Genomic DNA, 25716 nt, shown 5'->3' on the forward strand with positions numbered 1-25716 from the left:
GGAATATTCAAGAAGGTATTCATTAACAATCCCCAGGGAACACATTTCTGATAAAGGCTTTGTGGAAAGAGGAATTAGACGAGCAAGCACTTTCGCCCGCCATTTTGGTGTAAGCGTGACATTAGACGCCCGACGCGAGTGGTTGGATATGAGTGAGGCCTATCTTACTGTTCACCTTTCTGCCACGACAACTACGATTTTCCACATAGTGTTCGTAAGATATTGATCCCACAAATCGGACCGACAGTTGCTCAGTCATTTTCGTTCAGAATGTCAAAATAACACCAACTTACACGAATGGCCCCCTCGCCTTCAACGCACCATTCTCAAAGCCGAACACGGGCCATTCGTTCGTTCCTGGTCCATCACCTGAACTTTTATCGTGTGCACATACTTTTCTTGTGAGTATGACCCGTTGCATTACGCAGAGGTCATTCAAAATGCACCTCTTGGACGCCACCGCTACCCCTTGCAAATCATAGGTCTTTTCAAGGAATGTATGCTAAACATCTCACCATTATAGCACATTCACGCCCCTTATATTTTCCGGCATTCTCTATGCGTGCAATGGCGAAAATCCACTTACCTACATCGACAGTCTGTTTAACAGTGTCAGCGCGATGACCGTGTGTGGTATTTCCACGGTGGACTTAAGTGGGTTGACTGCGTTCCAGCAAGTCTTGCTGTTTATCCAGATGTGCTTGGGCAGTCCGGTGAGTTGACCTCACGGTTATCTTTGTGTTGCTTACTGGGGGTCGCGCAGGTTGCCGTTTCATGGGTGATGGTGTACACTCGAAGGTACAGGGTGTCCACTGTACACCCAACAAGTTACTGAAATTTTGTGCAGGAGTTTCTTCGCTAGAAAGTTCCGGCACATGATTGGCGTGGATCTAGCGCGAGGAATTGCTGCCGAAGTGCACGCACCAGTTCAAGTGACACTCGTCCCATGGTGGCGACGGGCATTGAATATGTTGCACCCCGGTGGGAGGAGGTCATACGGCCCTGACTTCAAAGGAAGTGATTCTCTAGATCGATGTTCCTCCCCTCACGTACGACCTGACATGATACGGCGGATGGATGACGCTCCAAGATTAATCAATCCCACCGGTTCCATCAGCGAAGGCCGGACACGTCCATTCGCTGGAGCTGATAAACCGAGGAGCAGCCATGAGACAGCAGATCACTTTCGGGCGGATTCTCCTCATGGCCCGCCGTCCTCAGATGTGCATTCGTCGAGACCAGTGGCCGATGACAGCAGAGCAACCCGGAGGGGTGATGGCACCTTGTAAGTCGCATCCGTTGCGAACATCTATCGCAGATGTTAATCATTGTTGCAGAGCTTGGCGTATGATCACTAACCCAGCAGCTTTATCTGAGTCGGTGGTATCTGATGTGCACAGTATGTGTTTCTCGACCTTACATTTGCAGTTCCGCAATGAATCTGAATATTGAAGGTTTACACACAATCTCTCCCATCAGTACGACATTCGCTACCCCGCCTCCCTCGGGAATGCCTCATACTCATGCAGTCGAGTTCTCTTCTGTCCCGCGCCCATCTCGTGATGCCCATGCCGCTGGCGGGAATTTGCCAGATCACACACCATTCAGTGTGGGGCCTGACCACATCGAAATATTGTCTCACGATGGGCGTAAGCACTAGCATTCACGTTCTGGACCTCGCTCACCGTTTCTGTAGGATCAATGCGCCGTCCAAGTTCGTCCTTGCTTCGCAGCACAGACGCACCACCGCCATACCCTTCATCTCGTCGCGCATTGCATCGAGATTTTGGTGGCTTCCCTATGCCTAATGTGATCTTTTCGAGGCTATTGAAGCGCTTCTTTCCCAAGTTCGAACGCAAGCTCACTCGCACCATGACCATACCTCGCACACGCACCATCGCCTCCCAGCATGGCACCGTATTGGCTGGCGTGAATGCGGTACCTTACATTACTTTCGAGGCGGTCGTAGGACGCAATTCGGCATTCAAGAACCTGACGCGAGAGCAAATGGACGAACTTGGCGGAGTCGAGTACCGTGGGCTCACTGCGTTGTTGTGGCTAGTTGCTGGGGTAAGTCCTCACTTGTGTCAAATCTTCGGCTGCTCTGAACCGTCTCTAGTATCATATACTGTTACAATTATTGGCGTTTGTTGTCATAGCGCCCTACATGTCCATTCCCCGATGGAGTAGTGACTTCAGGCCACCTATGCTTCATCGAGAGGTGTCACCTGTGTGGTAAGGAATCGTCTTTGGGCACCTGTTACATCAGCCCTTGATGCCGCCCTTCCAGGTTTTCGCTTTTCCAAGTAGTGTCGTCTTACACGAACACTGGGATGTCTCTGGAAGACACATCCATGGTCCCTTTTCAAACGGCATATCCTATGATTGTACTCATGATAATCCTCATCCTTGCGGGCAACACCGCATTCGTAAGTCTCTGCCACCTCTTTCAGGTTGATACTGACAAAACCTCATAGCCTGTCTTGTGAGTTGCCGGATTTATTATTGACATCACTTACTAAATGTTGATACCCGTGCCGGATGGTGATCTCACAGTTTACGGCTCATGATGTCAGTTAATTGTTATAGCTCGGTTGCTCTATACTGACGAGCATTAAGCTGGACTATTACCAAGGTCATCCCCAAGCATTCGCGTTTGAACGTGACCTTACACTTCTTGCTCGATCACCCTCGGCGATGTTTCATATACCTGTTTCCCTCCCATCAGACATGGTTTTTGCTCACAGTGCTACTGGTGCTCAAGTATGCCATCTTAATTTGTTAGCTATAGCGGTGCTCGCAGCTCACGTACGCTTGAATCAGTTGCACGGATTGGTTCTTCTTTCTTGTGTTGGACATCGGTAACTCTGCCATCAAGTCAATACCAGTTGGCGTACGCGTCATCATTGGATTACTTCAAGCCACCGCAGTCCGAGCCTCGGGCTTTGGTACCGTCCCGCTTTCAGTCCTTGCACCTGCTGTGAAGTACGTCTTTTCATCCATGCTTTTCAATGAACCAATGAACCCATTGCTGTAGGGTATTGTATGTGATCATGATGTACATCAGCGTATGTGAGTGCTAGTAAGTTTGCGGGTGTTTACTTCGCTTGCTGACTATTTATATCAGATCCGATCGCCATGAGGTATTTTCAATCTACTGCTAGCATTTGACATGATTTCATAATGCTTTTACAGTGTGCGTTCGACGAATGTCTATGAAGAGAGGTCCTTAGGGGTCTTCAAAGAGGATGACTCTATAGACGAAACTTTCAACCCCTCCGGAAATCGGGTGACAGTTTGGGGACGATATTTAGCGAGTCATATGCGAAAACAGCTTTCTTTCGGCAAGTTAGTCTTACACAACCAAATGTCTACTTCTTATCCCTTTTCCTCTTCCAACAGATATGTGGTGGCTAGCTTTGGCGTTGTTCCTCGTCTGCATCGTCGAAGTATGACATATGTTTGCGTATTCAGTAGTCAACACTGAAGCTACTTTTTTCCAGCGTGACAATCTCATCAATACAAACAACTTGGAGTGGTTCACCATCTTCAGTATCTGTGCGAGTTACCTGTGTTGTGACGAAATACAATATACTGACATACAGTCCTCGTAGTATTCGAACTAGTCTCTGCCTACGGAACCGTTGGCTTAAGTCTAGGCGTTCCATATGTCGGTGACATCCCAATGATTTCGTCGGATAGATTACTCACAATGTCTTGTCCAACTGTAGGCCAACTACTCGTTCTCCGGCGCATTTAGACCGTTGTCCAAGCTAATTCTATGCGCAGTCATGCTGCGTGGAAGACACAGGGGTTTGCCTGTGGCTATCGACCGTGCCGTCATGCTTCCGTCCGAGTTCCAAGAGTCATTGGACCAGGATTCTCCGATTCGAAGTCATGACACACCAAACGATAGTCGCGATACGTTTGATAGACCGGAGCCACAGACAGACAACCTCTATCTTCACGAGACCAACAGCACTCGACAACGACCTCACCCATTCTCTCGCAGACACTCGGATAGCTCAATACATGAAATGCGACTTTGGAATGGATAGATCTATATATTAGGATGGAAACATTGTGCCCCGCATTAAGTATAACATAGTCAAACGTGCTCAGACGCAATGGTGACCGACGTGTGACGGGCGTGTCAGTCATACGTGACACGACGTGTCTCAGTTAGTCACGGTCTTCAGAGTCTTCACTCCTCGAGCGCATGACGGAATATGCAGCAACATGAGCACCCAGGACCCATCTCTGCGCGTCAGAATAAACCAGATTGACTACACACTTGCACTGCCTGGAAGTCTCGACAACTCTACCTTGCCTCGAGTACCCATCATTAGGATCTACGGCGAGTCTTCGAAAGGCAGGAAGGCTTGTGTCCATGTACACCAAGTGTACCCTTACTTCTTCGTCGAATACCAGGGGAAGATGAATCCAGACAGTGGTAAGTGTCCGTGCTGTGCCCAACCGCAGGGGTTGCTCACCCATGCGCAGTGAACCGTTATATTGCCAGATTAACTCCCTCTCTGAACCATGCGATTGCTATATCCATGAAGCGTGATCCTCAATCTCCCAAGTCGCAATTCATTCGTGCTATCTTGCTTGTGAAAGGCGTGCATTTCTATGGCTTCCACGCATCATACTCTCCCTTCCTCAAGGTCCACATTGCCGACCCTGCGTTCGTAACCCGTGCCGTCACTATTATGCAGTCCGGCACTGTCATGAAGACACGTTTCCGCGTGTATGAGAGCCATCTCAGTTATCTCCTTCAATTCCTGTGTGACTTCGGTCTGTACGGTTGCGGGTGGATCGACCTTGGCGAAGTCTGGGAGCGTGGCCGCCAAGAGATACACGACGAACAAGACAATGAAACGGAATGTCAAGAAGCAATCAACTCGTTTGGGGTGTCACCGTACTTCCGTCAGTCTCGTATGTCCCTTGAGGTGGATGTCGCTGCCCACCAGATCCTGAACCGTCACCTGCTTACCGCACGGAATTTTCACCACAAGCTCACGATTCCTGCACCACCGTCACCCGAAGAACCCCTCGTCCTTAGCGTGCGTGAGCTATGGGAAGACGAGCGTCGACGGCGAGTCGTCCAAGGTCTGTCACCTTCTCCTGAAATACCGAAGGATCCTAGCGCAGATTCTCGGGGACACGGAGGCGAATGGGTAGCCGAAGCTAGGTGGTGGGAGGAGATCGCGAAACGAATTGAGAGTGAACGGGGAACGGAGAAGGTGCTGAGCAGCATGGGTTGGGAGAGATGGATCATGACAACTTTTGAGAGTGTGGAGGCACTCTGGGAGCGTCAGTGGAGAGCATGGAGACCTGGGCGAAGCGAGGAAGTCGCTGCTGTATGTGTGTCCGATCTCAGCAAGAATGAGGAAGAGGAAAACCCATACGATTCGTCTCGAGCGGAAGGTTCTTCGCAAGGCGCAGCGGATCAAGCCGACGTGGATGTGGATGAGACGTTTTTGTCAAGCCAAGCCATGAGTCAATTGGTGGAGAATGAGGAGGCTGAATGGGCGAAGATTGTTGGCGGAAATCAGGAGAACGAAGATGATATTAAGGATGAAGACGATGTTCTTGAGGATGGCCCACCTCCTGACGTTCAATCCGTTCAACAGTTTGATGAATCTGTAGCGCAGAGGTAATTTCCTCCAAATTGTGACCGGATATGACCATCTGATGATGCTATAGCTTATCTCCAGCAACGGAAAGACCTGACACCGCTACCACGATCTCACCATCGAAACGGTCCAATCCATTTCAGGCTGCCGGTGATGTGTGGAGGACACCAAAGAGGTACGTTTTCTAAGAGCTGTGCTGCAGCAGTCATACAATTACCCCACGACGGTAACTCTTGACCAATCACTAGGATGCGAATGACCACCACAATGTGCCCATCAACTCCGGAGACGGGGGCACCAAAACCGTCACATGCCGACGATCTGTTCTCTCCGCAAGTGATTGATGCCGCCACTAGGTATGTTCAAACGCTAGTGCTTTCACTCGACTCGATTTCATTGATTTTGCGCAATTCAAGGTCGCAACAGCCATGCCACAACTCGCGGGACCCCCATACCCTTGGGCGACATCCACTGCATGGTAATCGCTCTCAGGATGTTTCAACTGCTTTCATATGCATAGCCGAGGCTTTCTCTCGTCATGACACGAATGACGAATTAGCGGAAAAGGCGAGACAGCCTTCTCAACCACCGAACACAACGAGCGAAGACGAAACAAGACCATCAAAGAAAGTGCACCCGAGTTCTGTGATCGTCGAAAGTTCCTATAGCTCGGAGCCGTCCGGCTCAATGCAATCGTCATATGAGAAGCCTGTATCACAAGCACCAGACTTCGCCGTATTGACGTTGTCCGACTCTTGTAGCACGAACGGCAACAATTACGTGTACTCAAAGTCTCCCCCTACTACCCTGCAGCTGTTGGGCAGCCTTGATGACCACAACTTGCAGAGTAAGGTATACCGGGACCCTTACTACTCTTTGGTGAGCGATACTCCTGAACGACCGAGGGAATACGCTGGCTTGGTTTTCAATCTCAAGGGGGGAGATGGACTCACCATTCTTGAAGATTGGGTACCAGATCTTGATTCGCCTGCTTCGGAGGATGCAGTAGCTTCTCGCCAGACGACGAAGTTGGATCCTACTGGTGTTACAGGGTGGGAGTATACTGGTTTTCCCCCAAGTATAAAACAGGTTCGCCGATGGTTGCACGGTCAGGAGAATACTCAGGCAGTGGATACCCGAGTGAAGCAGCCCTCGCAGGTGCGTAATCGAGTTCTTGGTGGTAGTGAATATAAGTCTTAGTCCCTGTCAGATTGAAGGTCCTACTCAGATGAATCCTTTTGGACTGAAAGTAACTCCGGTAAAACCATCAGATTCTGTTACGAGAGAACGGCGAAATATGACGGTGCTTTCCTTGGAAGTTTTTGGTACGTGCTTGACCTTTCGTACAAATGATTATTGGTAATGTTAACCCGTCTTTCAGCGCCTTCTCAGGGACATCATCTTCCCGATCCAGGAGTTGACGAAGTTGTTGCTGTCTTCTACTCGTACCAGGACGCTGACACCGACACCAATGGCAATGAGGCTTTCAGCTGCCAGAGGGGTATCATCGCCGTGGAGCACAACCAACTCAACCCTCGTCGACTACGGGAATTCCCACTTGAGATTGCGTCGAATGAACTGGACCTGTTGAACAGGTTCGTGGACATCGTTGGTGAAATTGATCCTGATATAGTGGTTGGATGGGAGGTACAAGCTGCATCGTGGGGTTATTTGAGTGCTAGAGGTCAGAGCTATGGTCCGTACTGTTCGTGCAATAGCCCACACTCTATTGACAGTAGATTGCAGGCCTCGATATTGGAGAACAGATCTCTCGCGCTCCCGGCAGACCCATCGGAGGTGGCTCTAACCAATGGGGGATGAGAACTGCCTCGACGTTCAAAGTTATCGGACGACATGTGTTGAACTTGTGGCGGATTATTCGTGCAGAGCAAAGTTTTACCAGCTATACTTTTGAGAACGTGGTATTTAATCTCCTGAGGCGCCGGTGAGTAGCACGCTAGGTTGATGTTATCTATTACAATGTCTGCCTTAGTACCCCGCGATACTCGGCCAGAACCTTGACGGAGTGGTTCAATAGCGCGATCCCCAACCATACGGCCTCTGTTTTGCATTACTTTTCCGCTCGCACATCCATGGTTTTAGAGTTATTGGACGCGGCGGAAGTGGTCACAAAGACTGCGTATGTCTTTTATGATTCTGCCCTTCCAATATCATCTAACATCGTAGACAGAGAGTTTGCCCGTGTCTTCGGGGTCGATTTTTTCTCAGTCTTGAGCCGTGGATCCCAATTCAAGGTAGAATCATTTATGTTCCGCATTGCTAAGCCAGAGAGCTTTGTACTTTTATCTCCGAGTAAACAAGACGTAAGTAATCCCATCCCGGTGAATATCCCTTGTAAACACCTTCCACAGGTTGGCAAACAAAATGCCGCAGAATGCATGCCACTAATCATGGAACCACTCTCTGCGTTCTATAACAGCCCTCTCGTTGTATTAGATTTTCAGTCGCTGTATCCATCCATCATGATCGCCTACAATTATTGTTATTCTACTTGTCTCGGACGCGTTACGGACTTCAAAGGACAGTACAAGTTCGGTGTAACTGACCTGCGTCAGCCTGCAGGATTCTTAGATACTCTACACGACCATATTAACGGTACGTGTCTTCTCTGAAGTACAACTTGTCGCTCATCGGAGGCTTTTACTGCTCAATAGTCTCTCCTAATGGGATTATGTATGTTAAGCCCAGTGTCCGCAGAGGTCTTCTGGCAAGAATGTTAACGGAGATTCTGGACACAAGAGTCATGGTAAAACAAGCTATGAAGAGAGTGAAAGACGATAAGGTACCTTCTACTGAGTTTTGTCTTGCTAGTTTAAGCCATCGTTGACGTGACCACCAGGCGCTCAGAAGGGTGCTGGACGCCCGCCAGCTAGGGCTCAAATTCATCGCTAACGTCACCTATGGGTACACGAGCGCAACATATTCGGGGCGAATGCCAGCAGTTGAAATTGCTGATAGTATTGTCCAGAGCGGTCGCGAAACACTTGAAAAAGTAGCTGCTCCTGTTTACAATTATGCCATGCTCACACATTGGTATGCAGGCCATTCGTGTCATCGATTCCACGAAGAAGTGGGGTGCCAAAGTTGTATATGGCGACACAGACTCTGTCTTCATTTATCTTCGAGGAAAGACGAAAGAGCAAGCCTTCAGAATCGGGCACGAGATGGCGGACACAATCACCGCCATGAACCCTGTGCCTGTGAAGCTCAAATTCGAAAAGGTACGTGATGTTGCAATTGTCGCCTTGGTATACGTAAGTTACAGTGCAGGTAAACAGATTTACCTCCCATGTGTCCTGATGGCTAAGAAGCGTTATGTCGGGTTCAAGTTCGAGAATCCTGATGACAAGGAGCCTGTCTTCGATGCTAAGGGTATCGAGACTGTTCGCCGAGACGGCATTCCAGCGCAGCAGAAGATGACAGAAACGTGTCTAAAGTAAATGTCTCCTCACTCGTTCGAGCATAGCCATCCTCATTGGGAGATGGCAGGATCTTGTTTCGAACACAAGACCTCAGCCGCGTGAAGGAGTACTGCTGTAGATCCTGGTCGCGGATCTTGGAAAACAAAATTTCGATCCAGGACTTTATCTTCGCAAAAGAAGTCAGGATGGGTACCTACAGGTAATTGCTACTGAAATAACTCTTATCCATTGCGATGCTGAACTTCTGCTAGTGACAAAGTTCCTCCTCCTCCGGGAGCAACTGTTGCTGCGCGCCGGATGTTAGAAGATCCAAACGATGAGCCACAATATGGCGACCGCATACCGTACGTAATTATTCGCGGTGAGCCGAATTCAAGACTGGTAGACCGTGCAGTCGCACCGGAGGAATTGTTCGACAACAGGTATATACTTTCATCTCTGTTTATGGCTCTATTCAATTTAAGACTACCCAGTCAGAAGGCCCTCGACGCTGCTTACTACATTTCGCGTGTACTGATTCCTCCCTTGGAGCGTATATTCAACCTTGTCGGGGCAGATGTCCGGAGCTGGTACGATGATATGCCGAAGACACTGCGGGCAGATCAGCTCGATCCATTGTTGCTTTCGCCAAGGAAGGCCAAGCCGAATGTAGTCGCCTCGAATGCGATCAAAATCGACGGACACTTTCAGAGCTCGCAATGTCTACTATGCGGTGCGCCGACGCTGGAGGGTAAGTTCTATCGGTCGATGAGCTGAGCCAGGAATCACATTGTTCTTTTAGGTCTCTGTGAAGCTTGCATGTCGGATCCTCAGACAACTGTATGCGGTCTTGAGTCACGTATACGAGCCACAGAAGATCGTCTAAGGAACGTGCAAATGGTGTGCAGTTCCTGTACTGGCTCTGCGCCGGCAGAACCCATCAAGTGCGAATCGCTGGATTGTCCCTGGCTTTTCGAACGAAAGAAGGCGGAGAGTAAAGCTGACTGTCTGACGGCTGTCAGGGAACTGGCTGAGGAACTAGAGCGTGATTCATGCGATTGAGGTAAGTGTTACCTCCTACCGCACTAGAGCTTACAGCTTAGTGCCAAGACTAGATGCGTCCCCATGTCATACGCATTGGCAGTGAGTCTGTGGAGGCCCAAGCGCCAGTTGTCAATTCTTGTCAAGTCCAGTTTCAGTGGCTTCGTAGCAATTACTGGCAGAAGTTGATCTTTGTTTTAGTTTGGTGGATGTACACTTGTTGTGCAAATAACACCGTTCAGTAATTGCCGGAAGGAAGTATCAGGTATCATGAATGCAATGGCTGTTATGAGAGTCTAAGAAGCAATGTCATGAACTGCGCTGTAGTATTGGATTCAAAGTCCAGTAAGGTACAAACTCCACGGCGTGCGACGGTGAAGAACTGTAGTGGGAAAGGGGGGGTGCAGACTACAAGCACAGTTAGTGAGAGAGACAGCAGGTAAGCAAGCAGCGACGATGAAGACCACGTTACGAGTGCCAAGCAGTTCCTCAAACGAACTCTTGTGACATGCAAACACCGAGTGTGAACTCGAATGTCAGCTGCATCTGCCAAGGACGACAGTGCGAGACGCAACGCGTTCAATGCACGGCCTGCGCTTCCCTCGTCGGTTTCACATGCCACATCGGAAACTCTCCACCCACATGCTCACGGAATTTAGAGACATCCTCTAGGTCCTCTTCCCTGTATTTCGGCAAGTCAGCGACGCCGAGCACGGACGGCGGATCTAGGAAACCTAGGACGATAAAATGGTGAATTAGAGACGCACCGGATGAGTCCCCTCGCGATCTGTTGCTCTGTCACCTCCTGCAGGTAAGGGAGCAAAATGGGGTTGTACTTCTCGACAAGCTTGTACTGTATCCACCGGCGTAAATTCACAGCGGGCACGATGTCAGCGCTAAGTGTCAGCATCACGGCACATAGATATGCGTACGTCGAGAAGAGCCTTGTCAGATTCCGTATGCAATTTCGCCAACATAGCGGGAACGAGCGGGCTATCAGCGAGTGTCCCGATGCGCTTGAGCACGGGGTGCCTGGAAAGCCATGAGGGAGATGTATCTGCAGAGGAGGGTATGCAGGACGCACACTCCGAACATGATCCCGCCCGTGCGGCGTAGCTTGCGGAATGTCTGATGGTCTACGCGCAGGAAGAGGTCTTTGGGGTGGAGGGTGTCCGGCACCGGCACTGACGCGATGTTATCTGCAACGCACGCGTGAGGGATCTGCAGAAACGGGAAGTGTAGCTCCGAGTACACACGCCAGAATAAGCTGCGGTCATCTACGATCATCCAGCTCGAGCGCTCGAACGGCTTGTCGGGGGTGAATCGCACGAGCGTGCGCTCTACGCTCAGGAGGAGCTTTGAGTTGAAGTGGGGCACAGGATCGTGCAGGACGTGGACCGGCTGGTCCATCTTCTCCGAGAGTAGATAGTTGCCTGGGAACGAGGGGCTAATACATCAGTACCACCCACCACACCGTGGGGAGGACGCAGATGATGGTGGCATACCGGGGAACGCGAGCAGACCACCGACAAGGTAGATACGCCCGTCTGGGCGTTCGCGCGCCATGAGAAAGTCGTCCTGTACCAATCTTTTTGATGTCAGAGTTGCACCGCTGGCGCTGTATTTCTTCTCATCTCACCTAGAGACGACGCGGAGGGCTTCTACCCCGCGCAGAGCACTGACATCGGGGAACCGCTCGTTCGTCACTTTGTTCCAGATCCCGAGACCCGAGGGGATACGCTCAAAAAGTGTTGGGAATCGTTTCGGGAGATAGTCGACAACAAGTTCCAGCAGCTCGCCGCACGCATCGTCGTTCTCCGGGAGCGAGTCAAGCGCTACCTTGCCTACAAGGCAGGTGAGTCGCTTGTACTGACTTCAGACCTGATCATGCATACCTTGTTCTTCGACGATCCGCGCCTTTTCCCCTAAGTACCACTCATACTCGTTGTCGATCTCAATCCAGTGGTTGATATGCATAGGTTGGTGCGACATTGTCTTCCGTGCGATACGCTTGAGCTCACCAACCGCGCAGTAGCAGTATTTCATGCAACATACCTGGAAGTATGGGTAGCGCATCGTCTTGTTCGCATAGATATAATCTCGTGTGGACGCCGTTGCCAGATCAAAGTCCACTAAAGGATCAGGATCGGGGAGCACCTCGCAGGCCAGTATTGGCACGGACTTGACATATTCCTTGCCATCCTGCTGTAGAACGCTGGTAGATTGCTGAGACGTTAGCTATGGATCTGATGACCCAAAGACCTGCGCGTTACCGTTGAGGCGCTTGCGACGCGGTGGAGTCACTGCCTTGCGGGCCTTTCCGCGAACGGAGATAGTAGAACGCATATACCGCCGCTATAACTCCCAGAGCGAATAGGTCCTGCAATGCGGGCGTGAAAGTCATGTTATAATACGCTACCCGTGCTGATGATGTGGGGAAGCGTTGGGTATGGCAGTGCAGCTATCCTAGACATCTCTGCTCCCAGGCTTCCTCCACCAGTCTAGAAAGGTCCCCTCCAGGAGGTTGCCTTCGGATAAGCTATCAGCTGCCCTGCAGAATATTCTTCATCACAGGCGACACGGTTGGTACCTCAAGGTTGCTGATCAAGTTGTATGGTAACGCGACAAGTGAGCGAGCTCCCGGTATTCATGCGTATGTCCAAGCTTCCGACGGAGGTATTCGTACCAGCCATAATTCGACACGTCCTATTCCCACCCAAGTCATGCAGGCCGTGATCAAGCTTGACAATTGCTGTCAGATCTATGAAACAATTTGACGGATGTTATGATGAAGTTAGTCTCCCGTAGGTAGACTACAATATAATCCTTGTTGAGGGGAGGACGGATTATAAAGGTCTGCTTGATTACGCGCACCCTGAGCCCGTAGTACACGATTTCGCCAGGAAGATGCCGAGCCCGGAAAGCATTTTACTCGTTCGTCGCCCACGTTCGATTTGACTACCACGAAAAATTTGCGAGATGCACATAGAAAGTGCTCTGAGCAGGTTCAAGAGGATATTCACCGCGAAAGACCCACCCCAGCTCAATAACGAGAGCGCCACAGCTGAGTGACCGCTAATGGAATGCGTCAGGACAACGTCAGGACGCGTCGAAATGAACGGCAACTTGAATTCCCGAAAGCACGGACTACGGTGTGACCCCCGCCAATTCAAGCAGACTAGGATGAAGTCCCGAAGCGGTCGACCGTGATGATAATAGGTCCCATCGAACGGCCATAGCAAAAGACCGGAGAACGGCCTGTCACATTGTCTGGCAGTCTCGGAGAATAAGGAGCTGCGTGGGGGACAAGCCTATCAAGAGAACCGCGTTCTTACGGCAGGCCCTGTCTGCGCATGGCAAACGTGCAAAAGATTCGCGCACACGGCTGTCATGTAGCTTGAGACATAGGTTTGGGCGCCACCTGCTGGTACTTCGTGTGGTTTGTCCAGAGCCACGAAAGATGGTCGTCGTACTTGAACTAGAGACCGACTTCGTCTACAGCGCGCTCTGCGACTCGACCGAGGGTTTGGCCTAGCTATGTCGGGCGCTAAGTACAATTCTCCGGATGATATCGAGTGGCAGACAATGTCATGGCAGTGACATGACAAGAGGAGTTGCTCCCTGGAGATGGAAAGACAAGAGACATGGCACAACGCAGACTCGCAGTTGCTTCAAGAGTGCTTTATTCTGACCGTCCTCCCCACCTCAGCAAGGTCAATATTGGTTTGCCTTCGGGAGACTATTCAAGAGAGTAACAATCTGAAATCTATTGTCCCGCCGGCTTTTCGGAGTTACAAAAATAACGTTTCTCCGGATGGCAGGCCGACTCAGCGCTACTGCATCCTCTCCTGCATTGTTCTTTGATACCATCCCTTGACCGACGACCACGACGACCCCGACGACATTCACTCATTCCTTTACATTCTCCTGTGGACCGGGTTTCTCTCTTGACTGACTCTTCCACCCTGGAGAACCACAAACAGCTCAAATGTCGAACATCACCAACCTCATTGACGAAGACGCTTCGCAGCGGACGCTGGCGCCCGCCGCTGTCGGCTCCCAGGTGCTGCTGATGAGCGTCATCTCAGTGCGTGTCGTCGTTCGGGCGTCCATGTGCGGGATGTGAATTGTGAATTGATTGTATAGGTCGTGGCTATCTTTCTCTTCAATGTCTTGCGACCTAGAAACAAGGTATGTTTGTCGGAGTAGTTGAGCGGTGGCTCCTAACATTCATCCAGGTAGTCTATGAACCCAAAGTCAAATACCACGTGGGGGACAAGAAACCTCCACGAATATCCGACTCTCTATTAGGATGGATATCTCCTTTGCTACATACCAAAGAGCCCGAACTAATCGACAAGATTGGGCTTGACGCTGCTCTCTTTCTCCGCTTTCTCCGCATGATGCGCTGGATATTCACATCCATTGCTTTCCTAACCTGCACAGTGCTCATCCCCGTTGACGTCGTCTACAATCTCAAGAACGTCCCGAGCAAGTCACGCGACATTCTATCGATGATGACTATCCGTGATGTCAAGGGAACATTACTATTCGCACATGTCGCGGTGACATATGTTATCTCGTTCCTGGTGATGGGCTTTGTGTGGTACAATTGGCGCGCGGTGGTGCGCCTCCGCCGGGAGTGGTTCCGCTCGCCGGAATATATCCAGTCCTTTTACGCGCGCACGCTCATGGTCACCGACGTCTCCAAGAAGCTCAAGTCCGACGAAGGTCTTCGTGCCATCTTCCAGTCCGTGCAGGTTCCGTACCCCACCACGTCCGTGCATATTGGCCGGAAAGTTGGCAAGTTACCGGATCTCATCGAGTATCACAACGACACCGTCAAGGAACTCGAAGGTGTGCTAGTGCAATATCTGAAGGATGGGAAGATTGGGAAGCAGAGACCTACGATCAGAGTAGGGGGGTTCTTGTGCTTTGGAGGGGAGAAGAAGGATGCCATAGACTACTACACGTAGGTCGTCCTTTCCTTCGCGTGCTAAGATTTCACTCCCTCCTCACCTACCTTTGTGTCATTTCGACAGCGATAAGTTGCAGCGTTCGGAAACGGCGGTGGAGCAGTACCGCGCTCAAATCGACCTCCGTCAGCCTGAGAACTACGGTTTCGCGTCGATGGCTGCTGTTCCGTATGCGCATATCGTAGCGAACATGCTCAGGAGCAAGCACCCCAAAGGCAGTACTATCACACTTGCACCTAACCCGAAGGACATCGTGAGCGAAGCTCTCGCAGGCGTTGTTTGCATCCTGACCAGAGCCACTCTTAGGTCTGGTCAAACCTGAGTAAGAGCAAAGCAGAGATTGCGCGAAACAAGACCATAGGTTGGGCCTTCCTAGTTATTGTCTGTTTCTTCAACACGCTCCCGCTGTTCGTCATCTCTATTCTTGCCAACTTGGCATCGGTACGCCTTCGTCTGTGTCAGTCCTCCGCCAGGTCTCGTTAACTGACGGCATTATCCTCTCAGCTCACGACCTATGTGCCTTTCCTTAACTCCTGGTCTGTCGCTTCGCCTGGCACGTTCACGTTCATTTCCGGTGTCTTGCCCCCGGCAGTGTCAGCAATCTTTAGTTATGCTCTTCCGCTCATCATGCGGTGGCTCTCCAAGTATCAAGGCGCGCCCACACACTCTCGGCTCGATCGCGCGGTGTCCGCTCGTTACTTCGCGTTCTTGGTTATCTCGCAGTTGATCATTTTCACGTTGATCGGGGTCATCTTCAGTGAGTAGTGTCAGATAGCTCGGAATCGTTATTAACTAGGTGTTTATGATCTACAGACTCTGTGCGGGCGATTGTGCAGCAGATCGGCGAGCATCAGAACATCAAGGCTATTATCGAGAACCTACATAGTACAGTGTTCTCTTCATGGCAGCAGCACCTATAGTTTTGACTTCTTGTCACCTCAGCCCTGCCTAGTCTCATCAATCAGACGTACATCGATCAGGCATCGTATTGGTTGACCTACTTCCCGTACGTCATGACGCCTGCTGTAATGCTATCCTGCTCATGAACTTATTGCCATACGTCAGGCTTCGTGGTTTCCTTGTGCTCTTTGACCTGGCGCAGATCATCAACCTGGTGGTTGTCTCTGTCAAGACACAGTGGGTACTTTTACTCTACGTCATTCGCGTTACTCTAACCTTTACGATCCCTCTAGTCTGTTTGGGCGCACACCGCGTGACCATCGCGAGTGGACCAAGCCACCAGAGTTCCAGTATTACATCTATTAGTAAGCAAGTATTGTAGCCTGTTCCTTCTGTGTCCTAACAGCTGTTGTCCACGGCAGCGCTAACCTGGTACGGACGCTAACCGTCTATCCAGCTCCGCATGCAATGACTGAACCTTGAATCGTGCAGCTATTCATGGCCACTGTCGGGCTGTTCTTTGCGCCTCTCGCGCCTCTTGTAGCGGCGGCCGCTTTTGTGGTGTTTTGGACCAGTTCGTGGGTGTACAAATATCAATTGATGTTTGTCTTTGTCTCGAGAGTAGAGACAGGTGGGGTAAGTTGCTTCGTCATTTCAAGTCGACGCCACTCCTACTGATGATGCATCATTTCATCAGCGTATGTGGAATGTTGTCATCAATCGCCTGCTTGTTGGGGTCATCCTAATGCAAGTACTCATGCTACTCAGTAAGTCTCAGGTTCTTTGCGATCAGTTGTTATCTCATTCGCTGAACGCACTCTGTTCCCAGCGATCGGTCTGCAGTACGGGTTCAAGTCGTTCATCTGGGTGTCCACCGTACCGCCCATCCTGTTCGTCTTCATCTTCAAGGTCTACCTGAACCGCGCGTTCCTGCCGGCGTTCCAGTACTACATTCCGACCGACGAGGAGCTCACGCAGGCGCACGTGCACTCGAAGCGCGCGGACAACGTCGGGAACAAGCTTGAAAAACGGTTTGGCCACCCGGCACTACACGCGGAGCTATTTACACCGATGGTACATGCGAACATGACAAACTTGCTCAGCGAGGTGTATACAGGCAAGATCGGCAACGTGAAGACAAAGCTGGACGAGATTGGCGGTACCCGCGTCGAGGCGAGCGTCGTGCAGGGCATCAAGATCGCTGGTATCGACGAGGTAGGCCACCTCGTCCAACATTTCTGTAGCGTTATTGATCTGGGTGGTGTTTCAGCGCGATTTGGAGTATGATCCTGCACTGTATGGCCGCGACCGGGGAGAACTCGATTGGGACGAGCGTTCGATGTCGTCGACGACCCTCCTCAATTCTGATGTCGCCTCCTTGGAGCCGGCCAAGTCGCAATTCTACGCGAACAGCGGGCGCGCGTCGCCGGCCCCTTCGAAGATGGCGGGATACGACCGCTATCTTGCGCAGGTGCCCCATCACGAGATCGAGATGACTCGGATGGACGCTGACCAACAGCCTCTACTTACCGCTCCGGTAAGTGGCCAATGTGCAGAATCTTTTAAGTGCAGCGGATACTAAGCCAGCTTGTACCAGCAGACTCTTGGATACTATGAGCCTGGCGCGATGGCCAGCAGGAGCACGATGAGTTTGACGCCATCTCAGTATGGTTCTCCACTATCCGTTGGCGATGGGCACGAGGTTCCGCCAATGCCCATGGCGCCGCCGTACTTCGAGAGCCAGGCGCACACGTATGACGCGTACCGTCAAGGATCACCGCAAGAAGCGTACCGTCAGTCACCACCGCAGGAAGGGTACCGCCAACCATCAGGAGATGTGTACCGTCAAGCGCTACCGCACGACGCGTACCGTCAAGCTTCGCTAGATGCGTACCGCCAAGCACCACTGCATAGACCGAGCCCGTCGCGACAGGAGACATGGCGGTGATGCGGCCGTGTGGCGCGACGGAGGATATCGATGTGTACGCCCAGCCTGCTGAAAATTGTAACACTCATTGCTTAGGCCACCCTGCGTGCGCGCAGGAGGCTCTGGTCGATCTTTATTTGTCGTCTGCTTTCGTGTATATGCTGGGTTGTACGCTGGTCTGCTGCTTCGGCTTTGTGTCTCTTCCCTCTGTCTGTCTCTGTCGGCGATATGATATCGTTTGCATGATGCTGGGCTATTAGCGAAGATGACGGACTTGGCATACTTATTGATATCATTGTAGTAATTTGGACAGTAGACGGGACAATTATGGACGCACTTCTGACTTTCTGGAGCCAGAATCCAGGAGGCGGTTCTGTCTATTGCAAGGACTGTGGGGCACATTCGGGCGTCTATAGTGCCACAATGCTATTACGTAACCTGGCAGTTTCGCATATGGAAGGCACTCTCAGCCACCCCGACCGACTTCAAGAGCAGACCCCCTAGAATCTACCGACCATTCCTCCTGCATACGAACGAGAAACAGTTGGTTATATCCTCTGCCGAGTCCACTGGCGCGGGGCTCGGCGAATACCTTCTAGCATAAGGTTTCAGAGAGGTTCGGACCCCTCATGGGTCACCGATGGGTACTTTGTGTCTTAAGCTACTTGATATCCTGTGTGTTCGCACAGAATGTCTCCAGTGGGACTGATTATGGGTACGTTTATCTTCTGCAGGTGATGCTTACGAAGCTGAAGTATCGTAGGTTCTCCAATGACCCAATTCTTCAGTTCCGACCTGCCTTTGCTCGGTCTCTCCCCGTGCAGATCCTACTCGTCGGGATCGTCCTCACACTCTCCTCCGTACTGCTCCTCCACCTAATCTTTACCGCCCAATACCACTGGCCACTCGCGCCAGTCAACTTTGCACTCCAGCTGTCGGCGGTATCCATCCTCCTCATCTCCTCAATTGTAACTTTGCAAGTCGTCTTATCCACCGCGACGGAGCAGAGCCGTGTTTGGCCGTACATGCTCAATTATGTCGCGGTGGATTTACCTCCTACGGGGACGACTGACTGGCCAATATCGCAGGTAGCCGGATGGTTATTGATGAATGCGACAACGTCTGTACTGATTCAGGTACGTTGAATCTATTACTTCTCGCATTCAGGCAGCAGGAATGATGTCGCAATGCTCAGATCACACACATCCAATTCCTCACCCTGCTTTTCCCCTCGACGCTCGAACGTCGACTCATCTTTTGCCTGCTCGGCCCGCTCGCTTGTCTATCTGCAGTGATGCAAATGTTGCGGATCCACGAGGGCTCGAAGTTGGAAGGCCTCGCCTCAGCGGTGCAGAACGTCTGCAATGCAACTCTCTCGCTGCTCTTCACAGGGTCTCTCTTTGTCTGGGGCTTCCTCGTGAACCGCAAGCAGGCCTGGCGCACGGACGGCGGGACCGCCGCGTTCGGCGCGGGTGCGCTGACGCTGGCACCCATGTCGACCGCGATCTCGTTCCTCTACGTGCCGAGCAAGGACCAGTACACGTGGATGCCGCCGCTGATGTGGTCCGTCATCCTCTGGCAGAGCTTCCTCGGCTGGTGGTGGTGGGTCGGCGCAGGCATGGGCGTCGGCGAGATCGACGAACGCCTACAGCGCGAGGAGAAGCGCCGTCGGAAGCGCAAGATGCGCCTGGCACGCCGGCAGGTCCGTCGCGAGCGTGCAGAGACGCTCTGGAAGGGCGTCACGGGCGCATTCGGTTTCAGCCGCCAGCCGGGGGCGGGAGAGCAGGGCGAGGAGGGTGAGGAGGCGTTCGACCTCGCGCGGCGAAGAACCCGCGGCCGGCGGCGCAGCTCCGCAGAGAGCGATCGCTCTGCAGTATCGGCGGGCTCAGACGCGTCGAAGCAGCCGTCCAGTGCCTCAACACTCACGAATGCGTCATCAAGCAGCGGGATGTTTGCGCAGCTCTGGAATCACCCGGCGGGGCGGTACATGTACGGGTGGTTCCTGCACGTGCGGCACGCGCACCTTACCGCCGCGCGGGAGCAAGCGGTCGAGCAAGTGGAGAGAATCAACCAGGTGTACGGGAAGGAGGGCGGGGAGAACTCGACGAACTGTCGGAGCGCTGTTGGTTGGGGTCTAGGGAGCTTCGGGACCAAACGGAGTGTGCAGAGGCAGACGGGCCAGGTGAACTTGGACGGAAATTACGAGATGGAGCCAGTCAAGAAACCGAGAGTTGGCCGCGGGAAGGAGAACCCCGAGGACGACGTGCAGCGTGTGCATGTAGAAGAGGGGCGCTTACCAGATACGCAACAGGCGCGGATGCACCGGCCAACGTCGATGTGGTGGTGGGGCCCTTTACAGCGATGGCGGCTGCAAGACGCCACTGTGTATTGACCTTTCTTGACTTTCGTCGTATGTTAGTACTCTGTTTTGAAGCATTGTATTATTACATGGATTTCCTCTTGGTATCCTGCGTCTAGGACATATCGTAAGGTGTGGTATGAGGTAGTATCTGTGTGAAACAAGAGGTGTGAAGTCCGATGATCTCAGGGCTCATGATGACAAAATATGATCTGCAGGAGAAAATGTACCGTGAGCATTATTAGATGCAGGTAAAGAACATTGAACTCACGGCAAAATCAACTGGTCACGTCGCGCTTCTGCATTGGTCGAAGACATCGCCATACAACCGTCGTGTCTGACGCCACGCCCGCCCCCACTCCTCGACCTCTTCCACGAACGCCCCGCCGCGCGCTCGCTTCTTCGACTCCACGTTCTTGTCGAGCTTTTCCAACTCGACCTCCGCGTAGTCGCCCGTGAGGAATGGCTTGACGAGCGTGTAGTGCACGATGCGCACCTCCGCCGCCATGAGGTCCCGCCACATCTCCGGCTGTCGCTTCTTGATCGCGAGGTTCGCATTGTACGCGTATGGGAGGCGCAGCGCCTGCATGCCGAAATAATGGTTCAGGAACGACTGCTCCGCGTCCTCGGCGGGGTACGCCGCGGTCGCGATCTTGGGGAGCATGTCCTCGAATACGGCCGAGTCCGGGCGGAGGAAGAGCACGCCCGCGTTGAAGGAGCTCGCGAACGCGCGGGAGTCGAGGAACACGTCGGGCACCGCGGCGAACGCGTACGGGAGGGAGAAGAGCTCGTCAAAGTTGCGGCGCACGAGCGTGTCCGCATCGAGGTATACGAGAGCGCGCACGCCGATCGTGTCGAGAGTCCAGAGCCGCAGCTTCGAGTACTGGTCGAGGAAGTGCCGGTGCACGCCTGCGTGCGGCGGTGGGATGCGCGCAACGGCATGCGGGCGGAAGCCGCTGGCGGTCGCTACGCAGAGAGCTCGCGGTGAGACGCGCTCCGGCAGGTAGAGCAGGATGCGCGCGGCCGTGCTGTTCGCAGCATTTAGCGTGTGCCCGAGTGTCGCGACTGCGGTCGCAAACGCATCAGTGTAGAGACCCGTCACAACTGCATATTCGTTGGAGTTCTCAAACGTGAGGGGCTCAACAACTTTTTCATCCACTATGGGGTGTTGATTTCTATCGAGCAGATGGGTGAGTAAAAAGTACATATAGGTAGCCAAATACTGAGATACGTTCGTGGATTGGTGTACCAATCATCAATTCTTACAGATAATTTAGAACGATAGTAAATTCCGCGCCAGCTTGCGCTCAAGAATCTGTACAGCTGCAAACGTGCCACGGCGCACTGATTAACTTGCAAGTATCTGAACAATACCGACGACGCTGACGACGAAAGAACTATCGGTCTGAAATGAGCTGACCACAACAGTGCGGGGCTTATTGCTCTCCAACAATTGTACCGTCCTCGTTGGGTATCAGCGAAAGTAACGCCACCCATCCAGTCAGCCCGCACTGAAGGGTACCATGCCAAACCGCGTTCTGCTCTTACAAGCTCGAACTATAATCCAAGGCTTGACCTCAACAGTGTTCTCAACAACGATGAAATTTCAGGCACATTTCATCGTTGTCGAAGAGAGGCACTCTATAGTTGTCTTTAGAATTATAGTTGACGCTCAGCACTTTGAACAAGTACGGAGATATTCAACGGAAGTCAACGTTGTCCATCGGTACCGCAAACTGGCCTCGTCTAGTCGTGGATGGTGCACAACCAAATATTTCAGCAAGGGGTACAAGACCTGCGGGAGACTTCATTCAAACCCTAAATTAGGGCTTGCCGCAGGACGGACAAATTATTGTCCGTCCAGTATATCCGCTGCTAAACACGCGTACCGACCCCGAGAGACACTCACAGAGGCTGATAATTATCCAGAGCACTCGGCCACGGCCAGAAGAACTGCCAGGCAAAAAAGAGGTTGAAGAGCACCGAGAGTATCACAAAGGCGGTCGTGGGCGTGCACGGCCGCTTGTTCAAGTTCCTGCGTGGATGGCCGGGCGAGTCTGACCAGAGGGGCATGTAGTCCTTGTATCGCGAGACGAGGAATGAGAACATGGCGTCGACGTGACAGTCGTAGCAGACGACGAGCACGCGCAGAAAAGGAGGATGATGGCGCTCGAGCGCTTCGCGCGCTGCGACCATTCAAGGCGTCTGCGCTACACGATCGTGCTGCGCCGTTCCTCGGCGGCTGCAATGGTTTTTCGACCTCCGACATATTGGTTCGCGGTAACTTAGATCAACATTAGTTAATCGCCACCTTCCCGGGCCGACATTGGCGGCCACCGGCCGGTGAATTCCGTGCGATGAGATTAGCTGCCTTCGGGAGACTAGCTTCCTATGCTACTTGCAACTACTGATGCATGCTATAAAATACATCCATGCAACGTTTAAAAATGCGACGAAAACACCACCGCCCACATACAGAAGGTGACATGAAACCCGTTGTACACGAGAGCTGCTAGTTGACTTCTGCGGTGCAACGCTGATTGAGCACCCAGCAACAGACAGGCGCAGCAGCGCGATCAGACAGGACACTCACGCGGTGAATGATCGTATCACGACATGCGCCAGACGAGGTTATGCTGCCGCACTCGTGGTGACCGCAGCAGCAGGATGCGCCCGCGAGCACTGCGCGAACGCCTCCGAGTACGTATGCCGCGTCTCCCGCCACGCCCCAAGCCAGATACCCAGCTCCTCCTCAAACAGCCCGCCCTGGTCGCGCATCCGCCCCTGCACGTGTTCCTCCATGTGCCGCATGTCTATCACCGTGTGCCCGTCCTCCTCCGTGACGAGGAACGGCTTGATCACCGTGAAGTGCACGATCCGCGCCTCGCGCGCGAGCAGCGCCGTCCAGAGCGCGGGCTGCCGTATCTTGATTGCGAGGTTCGCGTTGTACGCGTACGGCAGCCGCACCGCCTCCGCCGCATAGTAGTGGTTGAGGAACGCCTGCTCGGCCTCGTTCATCGGGTACGTCGCGGTCGCGATCTCGTCCAGCATCGCGTGGAACACGGTCGTCGACGGGCGGAGGAAGAGCACCCCCGCGTTGAACGAGACAACGAACCCACGCTCATCGTAGTACACGTCCGGCACCGCCGCGAAGCTGTACGGCAGCCCGAACAGCTCGTCGAAGTTCCGCAGCACGAGCGTGTCCGCGTCCAGGTACACCACGCTCGCGTACCCGCCCGCCCCGTCGAGGGTCCACAGGTTCAGCTTCGAGTACTGGTCCAGGAAGCGCGGGTGCACGCCCTTGCCGTTGTTCGGTGGCGGGATGCGCGAGATCGGGCGTGGCATGAACCCGCTCGCGGTCGCGACGCAGAGCGCATGCGGGGAGACGCGGTCGGGGAGGTACAGCAACAGGCGTGCAGCGGTACTGTTGACCTTGTTGAGGGAGTGCCCGAGGGTCGCGATGGCGGTCGCATAGGCGTCGGTGTAGAGCGTGGTGACGATGGCGTGTTCGTTTGGGTTTGTTTGCGGTAAGAGGTTGAGTGCGTCCGTGCTGACTATCGGCTGTGTGTTTCTGCAAAAAATTGTAAGTTAGGGGCAGAAGAAACATGTGCATATAGGCATGATAATGCTAGTCGGCTCGAAACGCATACCGAGTACATGTGTGAAACAAAACAGTTTCCCGCAGCGACGAAAGAACCCCTTCGTGACGCGTATACGAAGGGCAGTGACTCCGAGACACCTCGCCACTGCCGTCATAGTGAGAGCGTGCGTCGACGCGATGCACTTACGCCCACCTCACGGTGGTACCTGTATGCACCGGGTCCATGCCTTGGAAGGTCCGAGCAGGGATATGGGCGGGCAAAGGGAATGCAGGCGTACCGATGACATCCCCCATAGCAATACTCAAAACAGACCGTCGCAGAGGAGTACTCACAGGTTCTGATAATTATCGAGGGGTTCCGGCGATCTCCCACGCAGCTTCACACCGAGGACGATATTGAGGACGGCCGAGGCGACAAGGGCGGCGAAAAGGAGGAGGATGTATATCCGCCTGCCGGTCTTGGCGGCACCAGGGTGGTCTGAGGGGAAAAGGGGAGTGTAGTCCTTGTAGGAGCGGAAGAAGGAGAACATGGTGGGGCGGTAGGTAGGTAGGTAGGAGAGAGGGTAGTAAACGCGGCAAGGAGATCGGGCACGGTGGTCGGGGACGCCCGTGTCGACGCTGGGCGTGCACTGAGGCGTGTACGCGTGCGTGAAACTCACAAGGGGGGAAATGCAGGTCAATATAGGAGTATTCGATTGCGGAACATTGGTGGGCAGTTTCGTATATATGCACGGGGCGGAAGGACGTGCGCAGCAGCAGCCGGCCGCTCACCGAGCGTCGAGTGGCTTGTGTACCGAAACGTTTCCAGAGGCGCCCTCCATCAAGCATCAACGTTCAACGACTATCAGCTCTCCCTCATTCCGTTTTTCTCCTATCTTACTCTTCGTAGTCGCAAACGTCCACTACATAGAGGACACCGCGACGCAGATGCAGCTTGGGTCCAACGCTCACGCAAGTATGATGACGCTTACCACATCCTCCGGTTGTGATTTCGCCGAAAGTGCCGCTGGGCTGCCTGCAGAACCGCCCTGCCTCTGAGTACAGATACGCTAAAATACTGCGTGTACTTGTAGACTTCCAATATTAATGTAGACTTGCAATGTGTCTCACTCCGGCGAAGCAGAGTGGTTAGCTGGCGCGCATTCAATCGATCACTGTCGACCGAGTGTTTCAAAATGCTGGGCCCGTCCAGCACCAAGTGCATGGCAGGGCACACACTGGACACACTCATCATAATCAAAGATCTGGTACGACAGGCATACGCGACGACTGGCAGGAATACAGCCTCACAGCGTTCAGCTGGACGTAGAAACTTTGAAGAGAGACTTACATACAAAAGCCTCTGCGTCCGGAAAGATCCAGAGTAGACATGTATCGCCTTACAGCTTGTTTGCGGAAATGTGTGCTGCAGCACATCCCCGTACATAAGGCGGTCCGCGGCTTCACTGGGCAAAAATGTATGAGCAGAAACAACTGGAGGTGCAAAGAGATCCAGTAGGAGGAGGAAGAGCCGCAGACCCGAGGGAGGCTTGGAGCAAGTATCAAGACAAAGTTCAGAGATCCAAGTCAAGGCAGGACAGAGCTCGGACAGCTCCATGAGCAACACTCTCGATGTGCACTTAAAGGGTGCCCACTGATTGCGCCATCAAGATGGTAATCAACAGCTTTGTTGAAGGAGAACGGCCAGCAGTTCAGTGGGATGCAGGTACATGAGCAGGGATAGCGCCGTGCACGCAGGTGAACGGGGATGCAAGAAGTGCAGTAGACTGTCCGTTATCTTCTTTACGTGCCCATTCACCTGTTGACAAACTGGCACGAGAGACCAACTCTGAGTTCTAGTTACACATGCAA

The 25716-nt window shown here is 52.8% G+C and overlaps 7 protein-coding genes across 7 annotated transcripts; 4 read left to right on the plus strand and 3 right to left on the minus strand.

Annotated features, from left to right (window-relative positions):
- Positions 1 to 297: 297 nt before the first annotated feature.
- Positions 298 to 4058, plus strand: SCP_0304740 (Low-affinity potassium transport protein; the record flags this gene model as incomplete). Its single annotated transcript, XM_027755867.1, has 20 exons — positions 298 to 401; positions 599 to 713; positions 764 to 798; positions 848 to 1285; positions 1338 to 1399; positions 1455 to 1649; positions 1697 to 2070; positions 2120 to 2235; positions 2291 to 2429; positions 2478 to 2485; positions 2557 to 2571; positions 2620 to 2763; positions 2824 to 2985; positions 3038 to 3072; positions 3128 to 3143; positions 3196 to 3344; positions 3403 to 3449; positions 3504 to 3558; positions 3615 to 3670; positions 3732 to 4058. The coding sequence occupies 20 exons, from the start codon at positions 298 to 300 to the stop codon at positions 4056 to 4058; spliced, it is 2592 nt and encodes an 863-aa protein (XP_027611668.1).
- Positions 4059 to 4239: 181 nt separating this feature from the next.
- SCP_0304750 (DNA polymerase zeta catalytic subunit) lies at positions 4240 to 10123 on the plus strand (the record flags this gene model as incomplete). Its single annotated transcript, XM_027755868.1, has 19 exons — positions 4240 to 4453; positions 4504 to 5659; positions 5710 to 5814; positions 5888 to 5995; positions 6056 to 6797; positions 6850 to 6964; positions 7021 to 7335; positions 7386 to 7584; positions 7633 to 7779; positions 7831 to 7963; positions 8012 to 8255; positions 8315 to 8442; positions 8500 to 8652; positions 8702 to 8881; positions 8939 to 9096; positions 9150 to 9281; positions 9334 to 9504; positions 9556 to 9812; positions 9864 to 10123. 19 exons carry the CDS (start codon positions 4240 to 4242, stop codon positions 10121 to 10123), a joined length of 4917 nt encoding a protein of 1638 aa, XP_027611669.1.
- Positions 10124 to 10681: 558 nt separating this feature from the next.
- Positions 10682 to 12506, minus strand: SCP_0304760 (predicted protein; the record flags this gene model as incomplete). Its single annotated transcript, XM_027755869.1, has 10 exons — positions 10682 to 10784; positions 10870 to 10955; positions 11035 to 11134; positions 11187 to 11301; positions 11359 to 11535; positions 11608 to 11690; positions 11742 to 11946; positions 11998 to 12097; positions 12158 to 12317; positions 12376 to 12506. 10 exons carry the CDS (start codon positions 12504 to 12506, stop codon positions 10682 to 10684), a joined length of 1260 nt encoding a protein of 419 aa, XP_027611670.1.
- A 1584-nt stretch (positions 12507 to 14090) lies between these two features.
- On the plus strand, positions 14091 to 17926 carry SCP_0304770 (predicted protein; the record flags this gene model as incomplete). The annotated part of the gene is made up of 16 exons (XM_027755870.1): positions 14091 to 14189; positions 14249 to 14293; positions 14341 to 15074; positions 15145 to 15331; positions 15385 to 15519; positions 15583 to 15835; positions 15892 to 15963; positions 16021 to 16084; positions 16144 to 16215; positions 16272 to 16343; positions 16401 to 16410; positions 16471 to 16614; positions 16676 to 16745; positions 16808 to 17193; positions 17249 to 17515; positions 17576 to 17926. The coding sequence occupies 16 exons, from the start codon at positions 14091 to 14093 to the stop codon at positions 17924 to 17926; spliced, it is 2961 nt and encodes a 986-aa protein (XP_027611671.1).
- Positions 17927 to 18534: 608 nt separating this feature from the next.
- Positions 18535 to 20297, plus strand: SCP_0304780 (hypothetical protein; the record flags this gene model as incomplete). Its single annotated transcript, XM_027755871.1, has 3 exons — positions 18535 to 18620; positions 18669 to 19041; positions 19101 to 20297. 3 exons carry the CDS (start codon positions 18535 to 18537, stop codon positions 20295 to 20297), a joined length of 1656 nt encoding a protein of 551 aa, XP_027611672.1.
- A 253-nt stretch (positions 20298 to 20550) lies between these two features.
- SCP_0304790 (glycosyltransferase family 8 protein) lies at positions 20551 to 22373 on the minus strand (the record flags this gene model as incomplete). The annotated part of the gene is made up of 2 exons (XM_027755872.1): positions 20551 to 21439; positions 22174 to 22373. 2 exons carry the CDS (start codon positions 22371 to 22373, stop codon positions 20551 to 20553), a joined length of 1089 nt encoding a protein of 362 aa, XP_027611673.1.
- A 522-nt stretch (positions 22374 to 22895) lies between these two features.
- On the minus strand, positions 22896 to 24395 carry SCP_0304800 (glycosyltransferase family 8 protein; the record flags this gene model as incomplete). The annotated part of the gene is made up of 2 exons (XM_027755873.1): positions 22896 to 23835; positions 24199 to 24395. The coding sequence occupies 2 exons, from the start codon at positions 24393 to 24395 to the stop codon at positions 22896 to 22898; spliced, it is 1137 nt and encodes a 378-aa protein (XP_027611674.1).
- Positions 24396 to 25716: the final 1321 nt, after the last annotated feature.

Source organism: Sparassis crispa, assembly GCF_003851025.1.
Source record: "Sparassis crispa DNA, contig_000002F, whole genome shotgun sequence".
NCBI lineage: Eukaryota > Fungi > Basidiomycota > Agaricomycetes > Polyporales > Sparassidaceae > Sparassis > Sparassis crispa.